This window comes from Oncorhynchus mykiss, chromosome 15 (assembly GCF_013265735.2).
Source record: "Oncorhynchus mykiss isolate Arlee chromosome 15, USDA_OmykA_1.1, whole genome shotgun sequence".
NCBI classification, from domain to species: Eukaryota; Metazoa; Chordata; class Actinopteri; order Salmoniformes; family Salmonidae; genus Oncorhynchus; species Oncorhynchus mykiss.
The window spans coordinates 78,897,813-78,918,629 of record NC_048579.1 but is presented as its reverse complement, the minus strand read 5'-3'; the positions used below and the strand labels follow the sequence as shown (position 1 = coordinate 78,918,629).

Genomic DNA, 20,817 nt, shown 5'->3' with positions numbered 1-20,817 from the left:
AGGAGACAGTCTTCATCCCTCACCAATCCGTTGACAGTGATGTTCGGGAGAGGAGACAGTCTGCATCCCTCACCAATCCGTTGACAGTGATGTTCGGGAGAGGAGACAGTCTGCATCCCTCACCAATCCGTTGACAGTGATGTTCGGGAGAGGAGACAGTCTGCATCCCTCACCAATCCGTTGACAGTGATGTTCGGGAGAGGAGACAGTCTGCATCCCTCACCAATCCGTTGACAGTGATGTTCGGGAGAGGAGACAGTCTTCATCCCTCACCAATCCGTTGACAGTGATGTTCGGGAGAGGAGACAGTCTGCATCCCTCACCAATCCGTTGACAGTGATGTTCGGGAGAGGAGACAGTCTGCATCCCTCACCAATCCGTTGACAGTGATGTTCGGGAGAGGAGACAGATGATGACGGTGCTCGTCATCATCACCAGGGTCTTGACCTGACCGCAGTTCGGCGTTGTAACCAACTGCAGTGGGGAAATGCTCACCTTTGATGGCCACTGGCACGCTGGAGACCAGGCAGTATGGCACGCTGGAGACCAGGCAGTATGGCACGCTGGAGACCAGGCAGTATGGCACGCTGGAGACCAGGCAGTATGGCACGCTGGAGACCAGGCAGTATGGCATGATGGAGACCAGGCAGTATGGCATGCTGGAGACCAGGCAGTATGGCACGCTGGAGACCAGGCAGTATGGCACGCTGGAGACCAGGCAGTATGGCATTGTACCGGGCAGTATGGCATGCTGGAGACCAGGCAGTATGGCATGCTGGAGACCAGGCAGTATGGCATGCTGGAGACCAGGCAGTATGGCACACTGGAGACCTGGCAGTATGGCACGCTGGAGACCAGGCAGTATGGCACGCTGGAGACCAGGCAGTATGGCATGATGGAGACCAGGCAGTATGGCATGCTGGAGACCAGGCAGTATGGCACACTGGAGACCAGGCAGTATGGCACGCTGGAGACCAGGCAGTATGGCATGATGGAGACCAGGCAGTATGGCATGCTGGAGACCAGGCAGTATGGCACGATGGAGAGCAGGCAGTATGGCACGCTGGAGACCAGGCAGTATGGCATGCTGGAGACCAGGCAGTATGACACGCTGGAGACCAGGCAGTATGGCACGATGGAGACCAGGCAGTATGGCATGCTGGAGACCAGGCAGTATGGCATGCTGGAGACCAGGCAGTATGGCATGATGGAGACCATGCAGTATGGCATGCTGGAGACCATGCAGTATGGCACACTGGAGACCAGGCAGTATGGCACGCTGGAGACCAGGCAGTATGGCTTGATGGAGACCATGCAGTATGGCATGCTGGAGACCAGGCAGTATGGCATGCTGGAGACCATGCAGTATGGCACGCTGGAGACCAGGCAGTATGGCACGCTGGAGACCAGGCAGTATGGCACGATGGAGACCAGGCAGTATGGCATGCTGGAGACCAGGCAGTATGGCATGCTGGAGACCAGGCAGTATGGCATGATGGAGACCAGGCTGTATGGCATGCTGGAGACCAGGCAGTATGGCATTGTACCGGGCAGTATGGCGTTGTACCGGACAGTATGGCATTGTACCAGGCATTGTAACAGGCAGTATGGCATTGTACCAGGCAGTATGGCATTGTACCAGGCAGTATGGCATTGTACCAGGCAGTATGGCATTGTACCAGGCTGTATGGCATTGTACCAGTCAGTATGGCATTGTACCAGGCAGTATGGCATTGTACCAGGCATTGTACCAGGCATTGTACCAGGCAGGATGGCATTGTACCAGGCAGTATGGCATTGTACCAGGCAGTATGGCATTGTACCAGGCAGTATGGCATTGTACCAGTCAGTATGGCATTGTACCAGGCAGTATGGCATTGTACCAGGCATTGTACCAGGCAGTATGGCATTGTACCAGGCAGTATGGCATTGTACCAGGCAGTATGGCATTGTCCCAGGCATTGTACCAGGCAGTATGGCATTGTACCACGCATTGTACCAGGCAGTATGGCATTGTACCAGTCAGTATTGCATTGTACCAGGCAGTATGGCATTGTACCAGGCATTGTACCAGGCAGTATGGCATTGTACCAGGCAGTATGGCATTGTACCAGGCATTGTACCAGGCATTGTACCAGGCAGTGTGGCATTGTACCAGGGAGTATGGCATTGTGCCAGGCATTGTACCAGGCATTGTACCAGGCATTGTACCAGGCATTGTACCAGTCAGTATGGCGTTGTACCAGGCAGTATGGCGTTGTACCAGGCAGTATGGCATTGTACCAGGCAGTATGGCATTGTGTGGGTGAGCGGTTGGTTGATGTCAACGTTGTGAACAGAGTGCCCCATGATGGTAGTGGGGTTATGGTATGGGGGGCAGGCATAAACTACAGACAACGAACACCATTGCATTTTATCGAAGGCAATTTGACTGCACAGAGATTCCGTGACGAGATCCTGAGGTCCTTTGTCGTGCCATTAATCTGCCTCCATCACCTCAGTGTTTCAGCATGATAATGAACGGCCCCCATGTCACTAGGATCTGTACACACTTCCTGGAAGCTGAATATGTCCCAGGTCTTCCATGGCCTGCACACTCACCAGACATTCTCACCAGAATCCCTCTCGACCAACCAATCAACAACAGACAAGAGTCCATCTTGACCAACCGTTCAGCCACAGGAAGCAAAATCATACCACTTCATACCACTTCATTGTAAGGTATGTTGAAGGAACAAGCACTGAAAGGGTGTTCAGGGAGACGATTCCTTCCTTCCCATTCCACTGATGAATCGGAGTCTGTTATTGTGAGAGTGAACAACAACCAATCGAATCAAACTCTTCTCTTTTTCCCCCCATCTCTGTCTCCTTCAGCTATAGAACTCGAAGTCTCTGCTTCATCGCTCAGGGGAAACTGTGTTCTCGCAGGAAGGTGTAGATCATCAGTTTACCTGCTAGCTAAACAAGCCACAGGTAGACAAACCGCAGGACCAGAGTAGCCTGCTAGGGTAAAACACAGAGCAAATCACAGGCATTATCCTCAGCTCCAGTTGAGCTTTGTGTTACCAAACCAGATAACCAGAGTACTGTCTATATTACCAAACCAGATAACCAGAGTACTGTCTATATTACCAAACCAGATAACCAGAGTACTGTCTATATTACCAAACCAGATAACCAGAGTACTGTCTATATTACCAAACCAGATAACCAGAGTACTGTCTATATTACCAAACCAGATAACCAGAGTACTGTCTATATTACCAAACCAGATAACCAGAGTACTGTCTATATTACCAAACCAGACAGACAGACAGACAGACAGACAGACAGACAGACAGACAGACAGACAGATGATTATCTGACTAAGGCCTCACTCCACTTTGAGGGCTCTTAAAGACCGACTGACTGATCACAACTGTTCTCACAATGGAGGACAGACAGAAGAAAGAAGAAGGCCTCTGAAGGACTAACCATTCAGCAACAGAGTCCCTCTGGACCAACCAATCAACAACAGAGAGAGTCCCTCTCGACCAACAGGAAGCAAAACCATACCACTTCATACCTCTCTTGTAAGGTATGTTGATGTAACAAGCACTGAAAGGGTGTTCAGGGAGAATATTTCTTCCTTCCCATTCTACTGATGAATCGGAGTCTGTTATTGTGAGAGTGAACAACAACCAATCGAATCAAACTCTTCTCTTTTTCCCCATCTCTGTCTCCTTCAGCTATAGAACTCGAGGTCTCTGCTTCATCGCTCAGGGGAAACTGTAGATATGTTCTATGTGCTCTACTTCTAAGCTATTTCACAGCAGTTTAGCTGGCAGCAGGGGGCGGCAGGTAGCCTACTGGTTAGAGTGTTGGACTTGTAACCGAAAGGTTGAATCCCCGAGCCTGACATGGTAATAATCTGTCATTCTGCCCCTGAACGAGGCAGTTAACCTACTGTTCCTAGACCAGTTAACCCACTGTTCCTAGACCAGTTAACCCACTGTTCATAGACCAGTTAACCCACTGTTCCTAGACCAGTTAACCCACTGTTCATAGACCAGTTAACCCACTGTTCCTAGACCAGTTAACCCACTGTTCCTAGACCAGTTAACCCACTGTTCCTAGACCAGTTAACCCACTGTTCCTAGACCAGTTAACCCACTGTTCCTTGGCCACCATTAAAAATAAGAATTTGTTCTTAACTGACTTGTCTAGTTAAAATAAAGGTAAAATAAATAATTAGCACAATGATTCTCTACACTATACTTGCTTTTTTTTGTCACATAAACTGAAATTAGGCAAACTATTCGAGTTATAGCAACCAGGAAATGACAGAGCGATTTATGCACAGCGCAACTTTAAATATATAGAACAATCCACCAAAAGGCCCCACATCAGTCCATCCTGCCTCCATGAGACAACTGTCTTCTCTCTTCATCTGCACTGATTGGAGAAACCTGCAACTCAAAGAAATATGCTCAGTTCTTTCAGATCTGTGCAATAAGGTGCGACGATTTGAAATGAGGAAAGGGAATTTATACCGTACTGGCTACTTTAACCTGCTGTCAATTGGCAGCTTGCATCTATAAGAAGTGACATCGTTCATCAAACCTTTTCATGTCAAATCACACAGATCCAGTCTTTCGTCTATGTCAGACAAGAAGCCATTCCATCTGAAAGCCATTTCACTGAGAGGCCATTCAACACGCATTCACAGGAAGTCATTTCCTCTGTATAATCGTCCTCCTATTGGAATGATACCATCATTCATTTCCTGGTAAAGACTCAATGGTACCCAAAGGGTTCTTCTCAGTAATCATTACTGCTAAAGGGTCGATATCTTAAGAAGACAGATACTGAGATTGTCTTTATATATATATATATATATAGTATGATAGGTGGAGAATCATCATCTTTACATATAGTATGATAGAAATGGGCCCTCATAATGGGCCTCAGGATCTCATCATGTTTTTTTTTGCATTCAAATTGCCATCGATAAAATGTGATTGTGTTTGTTGTCTGTAGCTTATGCCTGCCCCATACCATAACCCCACCTCCACTATGGGGAACTCTGTTCACAATGTTGACATCAGCAAACCGCTCACCAACACAACGCCATGCACTTCAGTTGTGAGGCCGGTTGGACGTACTGCCAAATTCTCTAAAACAATGTTGGAGGCGGCATATGGTAGACAAATGAACATTCAATTCTATCTTTTAACAGCTTTGGTCGAAAATCCATGAAGTTAGCAAGCCAATACCACGCTCCCTCAAAAATTGAGGCATCTGTGGCATTGTGTTGTGTGACAAAACTGCACATTTTAGATCAGCCTTTTAATCGTCACCTTAATTCAGGCTCATCTGACAGTTGTAAATTCTTGGTTATCTGCACGAACCCTGGCTAACAAGTTGAATCAGCAATACGAAATTGGGTTTAATTATTTATTTACTAAATACCTAACTAATCACACAGAATTACACATACACATAATTAAATCATAACTTGATTACAAATTATCTCATGAAGGAAAACATCCCTAGCGGGCGGAACAGAAATGACAGCTTGTTACACAAAGGAAAAGGGGCTGGGTTTGAGTGAAAGAGCGGGAAGACTGAGGAACAAAGGGCGAAGCTGTGCTATCGTAAATACAGTATCTTATACATTCTAAATTACTGCCCATTTGGAAAAGGAAAATGCAATAAATATTTACTCTGAGCTGCGCTTCAGTAGGTTGGTGGTAGATGGAAAGCCGTGTTGCCCAACCAAGTCTTTTGTCATTTGAAGAATGTCTCTGCTGGTAATTGGATACGTTGTAGTAACGTTGTTGTGTGGTAGATGGGATACTCTGTCTGTTCCTTCCTAACCTGCGTTTGCAGCTGCTGTTGCTAACTCAACGGCTAGAAGACATCACTTCTGTGGTGAATAAGAGTTCAAAGTTCATACCATTCGCAACCAAAGCTCACGCTGATGTTGGCTTCGTTCTGTAGTTATTATCTGAACCATTCTGACATCGGACCGTCGTCTGTTGGGGAATAATCAGAATTAGTTGGGTAACGTAGATAAGATGTTTTATATTCATTATATGCTTGTGAGTTACTTCTCATCAGAATGTCTATTTTTGTATAATACTGTTGGCCGGTTGCAGTTATCTGTTCTCTGACATGTGGTCAGTTACTTGGGCCGCAGAGAGGGGAGAGGTCAAGATTGTCTTCATACGTAAACATATCTTTTAAACCAATTATCTCTTGGCTCCACAATGTCTGTGTGCCAGTCACTGTGTCTCTGTGATCTTGTCCAGGAGGGGTACATTTGATATATGCCTGTTGATAGGTTTTGTTTTATGGTCCTGAGAGCGAGATAAGAACATAGTTTAGGAGACAAAGCTGAACGATAATTTATAGCCAATGCTGTTGTGGCTATGTGTGTCTTTGCTATAAAGGATCTCAGTTGCAATGTGTAAGGGACTCTCATAGAATTCATTTATAGACACTGAATTGATCTGAGAGTCACAGGGTTGTGCATGAGCTCATATAATTAAAGATGGACTTTATGATAACTCTGACTTGTGTGTGGTTTGCTCTCATGATTTGGTAAATACAGGAAATTTCCACGACACATCCTCACATCCAGGATGTAATTTATATAGGAAGGGAGAGGAGGGCGTGTTTGAACATTCTTATAGCCCATGTCCCTTCACAGGGGCGGGCCACTGATTGAGCAGAGCCCTAAACTTATGAAAACCCAAATCTCACATTTTAGAAGCTAAAATCACATTTCATCCCATCTCGAATAATTTCATATACAAACATTTAAATTGAACCACAATTCCATGTGAATCCGATAACTCTGATGTGTAGACTTTCCACTGTAGAGTTTATGTCATCTTATCATTGATGAGAATGTCTCAGATGACAACCGAACTGACATCATATTCATTAAGTACCACCGCATATGTTCAATTGGTCGGATTACCAGAATATAGTTCATTTCCCCCACCTTCTGATGTTCCCAGAATCTCTGTGTTAACCAAGGGATTTAGTTGTAGAGAGAGAGGAAAAAGGGGGTAAGAGGTATTTATGACTGTCATAAACCTACCCCCAGGTCAACGTCATGACAGTATGTTAGGTGGAGTATCACCATATTTATATATAGTATGTTATGTGGAGAATCATCATATATATAGTGTGTTATGTGGAGAATCATCATATATATAGTGTGTTATGTGGAGAATCATCATATATATAGTATGTATGTGGGGAATCATCATATTTATATATATATAGTATGTATGTGGAGAATCATCATATATATAGTGTGTTATGTGGAGAATCATCATATTTATATATATAGTATGTTATGTGGAGAATCATCATATATATAGTGTGTTATGTGGAGAATCATCATATATATAGTATGTATGTGGGGAATCATCATATTTATAGTGTGTTATGTGGAGAATCATCATATATATAGTGTGTTATGTGGAGAATCATCATATATATAGTGTGTTATGTGGAGAATCATCATATATATAGTATGTATGTGGGGAATCATCATATTTATATATATATAGTATGTATGTGGAGAATCATCATATATATAGTGTGTTATGTGGAGAATCATCATATTTATATATATAGTGTGTTATGTGGAGAATCATCATATTTCTATATATAGTATGTTATGTGGAGAATCATCATATATATAGTATGTTAGGTGGAGAATCATCATATATATATAGTATGTTATGTGGAGAATCATCATATATATAGTATGTTAGGTGGAGAATCATCATATATATAGTATGTATGTGGGGAATCATCATATTTATATATATATAGTATGTATGTGGAGAATCATCATATATATAGTATGTTATGTGGAGAATCATCATATATATAGTATGTATGTGGGGAATCATCATATTTATAGTATGTTAGGTGGAGAATCATCATATTTATAGTATGTTATGTGGAGAATCATCATATATATAGTATGTTATGTGGAGAATCATCATATTTATATATATATAGTATGTTATGTGGAGAATCATCATATTTATGGTATGTTATGTGGAGAATCATCATACATATAGTATGTTATGTGGAGAATCATCATATTTATATATATAGTATGTTATGTGGAGAATCATCATATTTATAGTATGTTATGTGGAGAATCATCATATATATAGTATGTTATGTGGAGAATCATCATATATATAGTGTGTTATGTGGAGAATCATCATATTTATAGTATGTTAGGTGGAGAATCATCATATATATAGTATGTTATGTGGAGAATCATCATATATATAGTATGTTATGTGGAGAATCATCATATATATAGTATGTATGTGGGGAATCATCATATTTATATATATATAGTATGTATGTGGAGAATCATCATATTTATAGTATGTATGTGGAGAATCATCATATATATAGTGTGTTATGTGGAGAATCATCATATTTATATATATATAGTGTGTTATGTGGAGAAGCATCACGTTTCTATATATAGTATGTTATGTGGAGAATCATCATATATATAGTATGTTAGGTGGAGAATCATCATATATATATAGTATGTTATGTGGAGAATCATCATATATATAGTATGTATGTGGAGAATCATCATATATATAGTGTGTTATGTGGAGAATCATCATATTTATATATATAGTGTGTTATGTGGAGAATCATCATATTTCTATATATAGTATGTTATGTGGAGAATCATCATATATATAGTATGTTATGTGGAGAATCATCATATATATAGTATGTTAGGTGGAGAATCATCATATATATATAGTATGTTATGTGGAGAATCATCATATATATAGTATGTTAGGTGGAGAATCATCATATATATAGTATGTATGTGGGGAATCATCATATTTATATATATATAGTATGTATGTGGAGAATCATCATATATATAGTATGTTATGTGGAGAATCATCATATATATAGTATGTATGTGGGGAATCATCATATTTATAGTATGTTAGGTGGAGAATCATCATATTTATAGTATGTTATGTGGAGAATCATCATATATATAGTATGTTATGTGGAGAATCATCATATTTATATATATATAGTATGTTATGTGGAGAATCATCATATTTATGGTATGTTATGTGGAGAATCATCATACATATAGTATGTTATGTGGAGAATCATCATATTTATATATATAGTATGTTATGTGGAGAATCATCATATTTATAGTATGTTATGTGGAGAATCATCATATATATAGTATGTTATGTGGAGAATCATCATATATATAGTGTGTTATGTGGAGAATCATCATATTTATAGTATGTTAGGTGGAGAATCATCATATATATAGTATGTTATGTGGAGAATCATCATATATATAGTATGTTATGTGGAGAATCATCATATATATAGTATGTATGTGGGGAATCATCATATTTATATATATATAGTATGTATGTGGAGAATCATCATATTTATAGTATGTATGTGGAGAATCATCATATATATAGTGTGTTATGTGGAGAATCATCATATTTATATATATATAGTGTGTTATGTGGAGAAGCATCACGTTTCTATATATAGTATGTTATGTGGAGAATCATCATATATATAGTATGTTAGGTGGAGAATCATCATATATATATAGTATGTTATGTGGAGAATCATCATATATATAGTATGTTATGTGGAGAATCATCATATATATAGTATGTATGTGGGGAATCATCATATATATAGTATGTTAGGTGGAGAATCATCATATTTATAGTATGTTATGTGGAGAATCATCATATATAGTATGTTATGTGGAGAATCATCATATTTATAGTATGTTATGTGGAGAATCATCATATATATAGTATGTTATGTGGAGAATCATCATATTTATATATATAGTATGTTATGTGGAGAATCATCATATTTATAGTATGTTATGTGGAGAATCATCATATATATAGTATGTTATGTGGAGAATCATCATATATATAGTGTGTTATGTGGAGAATCATCATATTTATAGTATGTTAGGTGGAGAATCATCATATATATAGTATGTATGTGGGGAATCATCATATTTATATATATAGTGTGTTATGTGGGGAATCATCATATTTATATATAGTATGTTATGTGGAGAATCATCATATTTATATATAGTATGTTATGTGGAGAATCATCATATTTATATATAGTATGTTAGGTGGAGAATCATCATATTTATATATAGTATGTTAGGTGGAGAAACATCATATATATATATATATATAGTATGTTAGGTGGAGAATCATCATATTTATAGTATGTTAGGTGGAGAATCATCATATTTATATATATAGTGTGTTATGTGGAGAATCATCATATTTATAGTATGTTATGTGGAGAATCATCATATTTATATATATAGTGTGTTATGTGGAGAATCATCATATTTATAGTATGTTATGTGGAGAATCATCATATATATAGTATGTTATGTGGAGAATCATCATATTTATAGTATGTTATGTGGAGAATCATCATATTTATAGTATGTTATGTGGAGAATCATCATATATATAGTATGTTATGTGGAGAATCATCATATTTATATATATAGTATGTTATGTGGAGAATCATCATATTTATAGTATGTTATGTGGAGAATCATCATATATATAGTATGTTAGGTGGAGAATCATCATATATATAGTATGTATGTGGGGAATCATCATATTTATATATATATAGTATGTATGTGGAGAATCATCATATATATAGTATGTTATGTGGAGAATCATCATATATATAGTATGTTAGGTGGAGAATCATCATATATATATAGTATGTTATGTGGAGAATCATCATATATATAGTATGTTATGTGGAGAATCATCATATATATAGTATGTATGTGGGGAATCATCATATTTATAGTATGTTAGGTGGAGAATCATCATATTTATAGTATGTTATGTGGAGAATCATCATATATATAGTATGTTATGTGGAGAATCATCATATTTATGGTATGTTATGTGGAGAATCATCATACATATAGTATGTTATGTGGAGAATCATCATATTTATATATATAGTATGTTATGTGGAGAATCATCATATTTATAGTATGTTATGTGGAGAATCATCATATATATAGTATGTTATGTGGAGAATCATCATATATATAGTGTGTTATGTGGAGAATCATCATATTTATAGTATGTTAGGTGGAGAATCATCATATATATAGTATGTTATGTGGAGAATCATCATATATATAGTATGTTATGTGGAGAATCATCATATATATAGTATGTATGTGGGGAATCATCATATTTATATATATATAGTATGTATGTGGAGAATCATCATATATATAGTGTGTTATGTGGAGAATCATCATATTTATATATAGTATGTTATGTGGAGAATCATCATATTTATATATATATAGTGTGTTATGTGGAGAAGCATCACGTTTCTATATATAGTATGTTATGTGGAGAATCATCATATATATAGTATGTTAGGTGGAGAATCATCATATATATATAGTATGTTATGTGGAGAATCATCATATATATAGTATGTTATGTGGAGAATCATCATATATATAGTATGTATGTGGGGAATCATCATATATATAGTATGTTAGGTGGAGAATCATCATATTTATAGTATGTTATGTGGAGAATCATCATATATAGTATGTTATGTGGAGAATCATCATATTTATAGTATGTTATGTGGAGAATCATCATATATATAGTATGTTATGTGGAGAATCATCATATTTATATATATAGTATGTTATGTGGAGAATCATCATATTTATAGTATGTTATGTGGAGAATCATCATATATATAGTATGTTATGTGGAGAATCATCATATATATAGTGTGTTATGTGGAGAATCATCATATTTATAGTATGTTAGGTGGAGAATCATCATATATATAGTATGTATGTGGGGAATCATCATATTTATATATATAGTGTGTTATGTGGGGAATCATCATATTTATATATAGTATGTTATGTGGAGAATCATCATATTTATATATAGTATGTTATGTGGAGAATCATCATATTTATATATAGTATGTTAGGTGGAGAATCATCATATTTATATATAGTATGTTAGGTGGAGAAACATCATATATATATATATATATAGTATGTTAGGTGGAGAATCATCATATTTATAGTATGTTAGGTGGAGAATCATCATATTTATATATAGTATGTTAGGTGGAGAAACATCATATATATATATATATATAGTATGTTAGGTGGAGCATCATCATATATATAGTATGTTAGGTGGAGAATCATCATATTTATAGTATGTTATGTGGAGAATCATCATATATATAGTATGTTATGTGGAGAATCATCATATTTATAGTATGTTATGTGGAGAATCATCATATATATAGTGTGTTATGTGGAGAATCATCATATTCATAGTATGTTAGGTGGAGAATCATCATATATATAGTATGTATGTGGGGAATCATCATATTTATATATATAGTGTGTTATGTGGGGAATCATCATATTTATATATAGTATGTTATGTGGAGAATCATCATATTTATATATAGTATGTTATGTGGAGAATCATCATATTTATATATAGTATGTTAGGTGGAGAATCATCATATTTATATATAGTATGTTAGGTGGAGAAACATCATATATATATATATATATATAGTATGTTAGGTGGAGCATCATCATATATATATAGTATGTTAGGTGGAGAATCATCATATTTATGTATAGTATGTTATGTGGAGAATCACCATATTTATATATAGAAGGCAAGATGGCTCCGACAGAGCTGGTCGCCTCGCTTCGAGTTCTTAGGAAACTATGCAGTATTTCGTATTTTCGTGTATCATTTCTTGCAATGTTACGCCAGGAAATCTTAAGTCTTATTATATACACTCGGGAAAAACTTTTGGATATAACCAGGAATATGACTTTCCTGAAGCGGATCCTCTGTTCGGACCACCACCCAGGACAATGGATCTAATTCCAGTCAACCCAAAACAACGGAACCGGAGGAAGGGGCAGACGAAGCGACCACCTGGCCAGGCTCCGTAGATGTGCACATCGCCCACCACTCCCGAGTATACTACTCGCCAATGTCCAGTCTCTTGACAACAAGGTAGACGAAATTCGAGCAAGGGTTGCCTTCCAGAGATTGAAACATTCTCTGTTTCACAGAAACATGGCTCTCTCGGAATATGTTGTCGGAATCGGTTCAGTCACCGGGCTTCTCCATGCATCACATCGACAGAGATAAACACCTCTCAGGGAAGAGGAAGGGCGGGTGTGTATGCTTTATGATTTACGGCTCATGGTGTAATCATAACAACATACAGGAACTCAAGTCCTTCTGCTCACCCGATCTATTATTCCTCACAATAAAATGCCGGCCATTTTAACTACCAAGATAATTCTCGTCAGTTATAGTCACAGCTGTGTACGTTCCACCTCAAGTGGACACCAAGACGGCCCTGAAGGAACTTCACTGGACTCTATGTAAACTGGAAACCAAACATCCTGAGGCTGCATTTATTGTTACCTGAGGAGGGTCTTAATACCAAATTTGAGAACAAGGCTCACTAAATTCTACTAGCATATTGATTGCTCTCCGCTCATGCCCAATACCCTCGACCACTGCTACTCTAACTTCTGCGATGCATACCAAGCCCTCCCCTGCCCTCCCTTCGGGAAAAATCCGACCACGACGCCATCTTGCTCCTTCCGTCTTATAGGCAGAAACTCAAACAGGATGTACTAGTGACGAGGACTATTCAACGCTGGGCCGACCAATCCGGAAGCCACGCTTCAAGATTGTTTTGATCAGGCAGACTGGAATATGTTCCGGTCAGCCACAGAGAACAACATAGACCTATACGCTGACTCGGTGAGTGCATTTATAAAGATGTGCATAGGAGATGTTGTTCCCACTGTGACTATTAAAACCTACCCTAACCAGAAACCGTGGATGGATGGCAGCATTTGCGCAAAACTGAAAGCGCGATCCACCGCATTTAACCATGGAAAGTGGTCTGGAAATATGGCCAAATATCAAGTGTAGTTATTCCCTCCGCAAAGCAATCAAACAAGCGAAATGTCAGTACAAGGACAAAGTGGAGTTGCAATTCACTGGCTCAGACACGAGACGTATGTGGCAGGGTCTACAGGAAATCACAGACTACAAGAAGAAATCCAGCCACGTCACGGACACCGACGTCACGCTTCCAGACAAACTAAACACCTTCATTGCCCGCTTTGAGGATAATACAGTGCCACCGTCGCGGCCCGCTAACAAGGACTGCCCAGACCAGCTGGCGGGGGTATTTACTGACATATTCAATCTCTGCCGATCCCAGTCTGTTGTCCCATCTTTAAGATGGCTATCATTGTTCCACTACCCATAAAGGCAAAGATAACTGAACTAAATTACTTCCACCCCGTAGCACTCACTACTGTCATCATGAAGTGCTTTGAGAGGATCCTCATATCACCTCCACCTTACCTGACACCCTAGACCCACTTCAGTTTGCATACCGCCCCAACAGGTCCACAGGTGATGCAATCGCCATCACACTGCACACTGTCCTGTCCCATCTGGACAAGAGGAATACCTACACTACCGTTCAGAGGTTTGGGGTCCTTGTTTTTGAAGAAAATGTCTTTTAATAAACGGTCCATTAAAATAACATACAAATTGATCAGAAGTACAGTGTTGACATTGTTAATGTTGTAAATGACTTTTGTTGCTGGAAACGGCTGATTTTTAATGAAATATCTACATAGGTGTACAGAGGCCCATTATCAGAAACCATCACTCCTGCGTTCCAATGGCACATTGTTTTAGCTAATCCAAGTTTATCATTTTAAAATGTTAATTGATCATTAGAAAACCCTTTTGCAATTATGTGAGCACAGCTGAAAACTGTTGTTCTGATTATAGAAGCAATAAAACTGGCCTTCTTTAGACAAGTTGAGTATCTGGAGCATCAGCATTAGTGGGTTCGATAACAGGCTCAAAATAGCCAGAAACAAAGATATTTCTTCAGAAACTCGTCAGTCTATTCTAGTTCTGAGAAATGAAGGCTATTCCATGTGAGAAATTGCCAAGAAACTGAAGATCTCGTACAATGCTGTGTACTACTCCCTTCACAGAACAGCACAAACTGGCTCTAACCAGAATAGAAAGAGGAGTGGGAGGCCCCGGTGCACAACTGAGCAAGAGGACAAGTACATTAGAGTGTCTATTTTGAGAAACAGATGCCTAACAAGTCCTCAACTGATAGCTTCATTACATAGTCTCAATAGTCTCAATGTCAACAGTGAAGAGGCGACTCCGGGATGCTGGCCTTCTAGGCAGAGTTCCTCTGTCCAGTGTCTGTGTTCTTTTGCCCATCTTAATCTTTTATTTTTATTGGCCAGTCTGAGATATGGCTTTTTCTTTGCAACTCTGCCTAGAAGGACAGCATCCCAGAGTCGCCTCTTCACTGTTGATGTTGAGACTGGTGTTTTGCGGGGACTTTTTAATGGTATGTTAGGCGGAGAATAATTGTATAATTGTAAAATCAATAGGTGGTGTCAGCTACAGTGTTATGTTTTTTGTTAGTTGTTTGTGTTAGTACTGTGAATTAATTCTATGTGTTAGTTCTGTGAGTTAATTCTCTGTGTTATTTCTGTGAGTTAATTCTATGTGTTAGTTCTGTGAGTTTATTCTCTGTGTTAGTTCTGTGAGTTAACTCTATGTTTTAGTTCTGTGAGTTAATTATCTGTGTTGATTCTCTGTGTTAGTTCTGTGAGTTAATTATATGTGTTAGTTCTGTGTTACTGATCTGTGTTAGTTCTGTATTTCAGTTCTCTGTGTTAGCTCTGTGTTAGTCCTCTGTGTGTTAGTTCTCTGTGTGTTAGTCCTCTGTGTGTTAGTCCTCTGTGTGTTAGTCCTCTGTGTGTTAGTTCTGTGTGTTCCTCTCCAGAGACAGTCCAAACAGCAGAATGAGAGAGCTGCTCCTTTCTGCCTCCCTTCCTTACCAGCCTCCTCTAGTCCTGACAACCAGAAATGATCCAATCCTGGAGCGTCACTCTGTCCCCCCTCCTCTCTCCATTCCCCTCCTCACTGCCTCTCACTGGGGGGCTGGAAGGAAACCGTGGCTACCAGGACTCCAGTGGAATGGATTTAGACAGTAGAGTAAACTAGAGAGAAACAGATTACATCACAGGCACACTGGTCCTCTTCTTCCTCTCTCTGTCTGCCTGTCTCTCTCTCTCTTTCTCTTCTTCCTCTCTCTGTCTGCCTGTCTCCCTCTCTCTCTCTCTGTCTGCCGTCTCCCTCTCTCTTCTACCTCTCTATCTTTCTCTCTCAGTCTGCCTGTCTCCCTCTCTCTTATTCCTCTATCTCTGACTGTCTCTGTCTGCCTAACTCCCTCTCTCTATCTTTCTCTTTCTGTCTGCCTGTCTCCCTCTCTCTTCTTCCTCTCTATCTTCCTGTCTCCCTCTCTCTCTCTCTGTCTGCCTGTCTCCCTCTCTCTTCTTCCTCTCTCTCTATCTCTCTCTCTCTCTGTCTACCTGTCCCCCTCTCTCTCTTTCTCTCTCTGTCAATTCAATTCAATTCAAGGGGCTTTATTGGCATGGGAAACATGTGTTAACATTGCCAAAGCAAGTGAGGTAGATAATATACAAAAGTGAAATAAACAATAAAAATGAACAGTAAACATTACACATACAGATGTTTCAAAACAATAAAGACATTACAAATGTCATATTATATAAATATATACACAGTGTTGTAATAATGTACAAATGGTTAAAGTACACAAGGGAAAATAAATAAGCATAAATATGGGTTGTATTTACAATGGTGTTTGTTCTTCACTGGTTGCCCTTTTCTCGTGGCAACAGGTCACAAATCTCTCTCTTTCTGCCGGTCTCCCTCTCTCTTATCCCTCTCTCTCTCTCTCTTTCTCTCTCAGTCAATTCAATTCAATTGTCTTTATCGGCATGACGTACCAATGTCCATATTGCCAAAGTTTATTTTGGATATTTACAATATGAAAATAATAAGAATCTAAATGGTCAACGGGACAACAGTAACAACAATAACCAAGGGGTCAAAATATCCTTATATTGACCAATAACAATAAGCATAGAGGACATGTGCAGGTTGATTGGTCTGTCAGACACTGGGTCTCATCTTATGTCAGGCAGCAATGTAGTGCTCTGCCAACCCACAGCTCTCTATGTCCTCCCCCAACAGGACGGGTAGCCTGTCCTCATCAGAGAGGTCTTCAATGTAGTGCTCTGCCAACCCACAGCTCTCTGCATCCTCCCCCAACAGGACGGGTAGCCTGTCCTCATCAGAGAGGTCTTTGGAACGTGGAATAAGGGTTTCACATTTGGGGAATTGACCCTCTGTAATTGTTTTATATTTTTGACATTTTGTCAGGAAATGCAGCACCGTCTCAGGTTCTGCTGTTGTGCAGTGGTTGCACAGCCTTTCCTCTACAGGGAGCCAGGTTCTGCTGTGGTGCAGTGGTTGCACAGCCTTTCCTCTACAGGGAGCCAGGTTCTGCTGTGGTGCAGTGGTTGCACAGCCTTTCCTCTACGGGGAACCAGGTTCTGCTGTGGTGCAGTGGTTGCACAGCCTTTCCTCTACAGGGAGCCAGGTTCTGCTGTGGTGCAGTGGTTGCACAGCCTTTCCTCTACAGGGAGCCAGGTTCTGCTGTGGTACAGTGGTTGCACAGCCTTTCCTCTACAGGGAGCCAGGTTCTGCTGTGGTGCAGTGGTTGCACAGCCTTTCCTCTACAGGGAGCCAGGTTCTGCTGTGGTGCAGTGGTTGCACAGCCTTTCTTCTACAGGGAGCCAGGTTCTGCTGTGGTGCAGTGGTTGCACAGCCTTTCCTCTACAGGGAGCCAGGTTCTGCTGTGGTGCAGTGGTTGCACAGCCTTTCCTCTACAGGGAGCCAGGTTATGCTGTGGTTGCACAGCGTTTCCTCTACAGGGAGCCAGGTTCTGCTGTGGTGCAGTGGTTGCACAGTCGTTCCTCTACAGGGAGCCAGGTTCTGCTGTGGTTGCTAAGCCTTTCCTCTACAGGGAGCCAAGTTTTCCTGTGTCTACCCTTCTCAATGGCAAGGCTGTGCTCACTGAGCCTGTACTGTGTCACGGTATTTCTAAGGTTTTAATCAGTAACCATGGTCATATAGTTAGCCACAGTGTACTGTTGTGTACTGTTGGTTTAGGGCCAGAAAACACTGCATTTTGCAGTGAACAGGTTAGTGAACTCAGCCCCAGGACCAGCTGGATGAGGGGACTGAGGCTTCAGTGTGTTAGTAGAACAGGTTAGTGAACTCAGCCCCAGGACCAGCTGGATGAGGGGACTGAGGCTTCAGTGTGTTAGTAGAACAGGTTAGTGAACTCAGCCCCAGGACCAGCTGGATGAGGGGACTGAGGCTTCAGTGTGTTAGTAGAACAGGTTAGTGAACTCAGGACCAGCTGGATGAGGGGACTGAGGCTTCAGTGTGTTAGTAGAACAGGTTTGTGAACTCAGCCCCAGGACCAGCTGGATGAGGGGACTGAGGCTTCAGTGTGTTAGTAGAACAGGTTAGTGAACTCAGCCCCAGGACCAGCTGGATGAGGGGACTGAGGCTTCAGTGTGTTAGTAGAACAGGTTAGTGAACTCAGTCCCAGGACCAGCTGGATGAGGGGACTGAGGCTTCAGTGTGTTAGTAGAACAGGTTAGTGAACTCAGCCCCAGGACCAGCTGGATGAGGGGACTGAGGCTTCAGTGTGTTAGTAGAACAGGTTAGTGAACTCAGGACCAGCTGGATGAGGGAACTGAGGCTTCAGTGTGTTAGTAGAACAGGTTAGTGAACTCAGCACCAGGACCAGCTGGATGAGGGGACTGAGGCTTCAGTGTGTTAGTAGAACAGGTTAGTGAACTCAGGACCAGCTGGATGAGGGGACTGAGGCTTCAGTGTGTTAGTAGAACAGGTTAGTGAACTCAGGACCAGCTGGATGAGGGGACTGAGGCTTCAGTGTGTTAGTAGAACAGGTTAGTGAACTCAGGAACATCTGGATGAGGGGACTGAGGCTTTAGTGTGTTAGTAGAACAGGTTAGTGAACTCAGGACCAGCTGGATGAGGGGACTGAGGCTTCAGTGTGTTAGTAGAACAGGTTAGTGAACTCAGCCCCAGGACCAGCTGGATGAGGGGACTGAGGCTTCAGTGTGTTAGTAGAACAGGTTAGTGAACTCAGGACCAGCTGGATGAGGGAACTGAGGCTTCAGTGTGTTAGTAGAACAGGTTAGTGAACGCAGGACCAGCTGGATGAGGGGACTGAGGCTTCAGTGTGTTAGTAGAACAGGTTAGTGAACTCAGCCCCAGGACCAGCTGGATGAGGGGACTGAGGCTTCAGTGTGTTAGTAGAACAGGTTAGTGAACTCAGGACCAGCTGGATGAGGGGACTGAGGCTTCAGTGTGTTAGTAGAACAGGTTAGTGAACTCAGGAACATCTGGATGAGGGGACTGAGGCTTTAGTGTGTTAGTAGAACAGGTTAGTGAACTCAGGACCAGCTGGATGAGGGGACTGAGGCTTCAGTGTGTTAGTAGAACAGGTTAGTGAACTCAGCCCCAGGACCAGCTGGATGAGGGGACTGAGGCTTCAGTGTGTTAGTAGAACAGGTTAGTGAACTCAGGACCAGCTGGATGAGGGGACTGAGGCTTCAGTGTGTTAGTAGAACAGGTTAGTGAACTCAGGAACATCTGGATGAGGGGACTGAGGCTTTAGTGTGTTAGTAGAACAGGTTAGTGAACTCAGGACCAGCTGGATGAGGGGACTGAGGCTTCAGTGTGTTAGTAGAACAGGTTAGTGAACTCAGCCCCAGGACCAGCTGGATGAGGGGACTGAGGCTTCAGTGTGTTAGTAGAACAGGTTAGTGAACTCAGGACCAGCTGGATGAGGGAACTGAGGCTTCAATGTGTTAGTAGAACAGGTTAGTAAACTCAGGACCAGCTGGATGAGGGGACTGAGGCTTCAGTGTGTTAGTAGAACAGGTTAGTGAACTCAGCCACAGGACCAGCTGGATGAGGGGACTGAGGCTTCAGTGTGTTAGTAGAACAGGTTAGTGAACTCAGGACCAGCTGGATGAGGGGACTGAGGCTTCAGTGTGTCAGTAGAACAGGTTAGTGAACTCAGCCCCAGGACCAGCTGGATGAGGGGACTGAGGCTTCAGTGTGTTAGTAGAACAGGTTAGTGAACTCAGGACCAGCTGGATGAGGGGACTGAGGCTTCAGTGTGTTAGTAGAACAGGTTAGTGAACTCAGGACCAGCTGGATGAGGGGACTGAGGCTTCAGTGTGTTAGTAGAACAGGTTAGTGAACTCAGCCCCAGGACCAGCTGGATGAGGGGACTGAGGCTTCAGTGTGTTAGTAGAACAGGTTAGTGAACTCAGGACCAGCTGGATGAGGGGACTCTTTTCTTTGCTCAGCTCTTGGCATTGCAGGGCTTGGTAATGATATGAGAGGGGGTCGCTGTATTTTAGATGTTTCCAAAACTGAATAGCTCTTTTTTGAGTTTTTATTATTAGTGGATTTTGGCCTAATTCTGCCCTGCATGCATTGTTTGTAGTTTTCCTCTGGACATGTAGGAGAATCTTACAGAACTCTGCATGCAGGGTTTCAATGGGGTGTTTGTCCCATTTGAGGAAATCTTGTTTTGCAAGTGGACCCCACACCTCACTGCCATAAAGTGCAATTGGTTCAATGACACATTCAATTAGTTTTAGAC

At 41.0% G+C, this 20,817-nt stretch overlaps 1 protein-coding gene across 1 annotated transcript in view; it reads left to right on the top strand.

The window, feature by feature from the left end:
• The first annotated feature begins 496 nt into the window (after positions 1-496).
• The window catches only part of LOC118938905 (ice nucleation protein-like), a 39,394-nt gene continuing 19,073 nt past the window's right edge, over positions 497-20,817 (top strand). The window contains exons 1-2 of the mRNA XM_036945566.1: positions 497-718; positions 763-1,625. Coding sequence (XP_036801461.1) covers positions 501-718; positions 763-1,625 — 1,081 coding nt within the window. The 5' untranslated portion in view covers positions 497-500. The remainder of the gene's footprint in view (positions 719-762; positions 1,626-20,817) is intronic.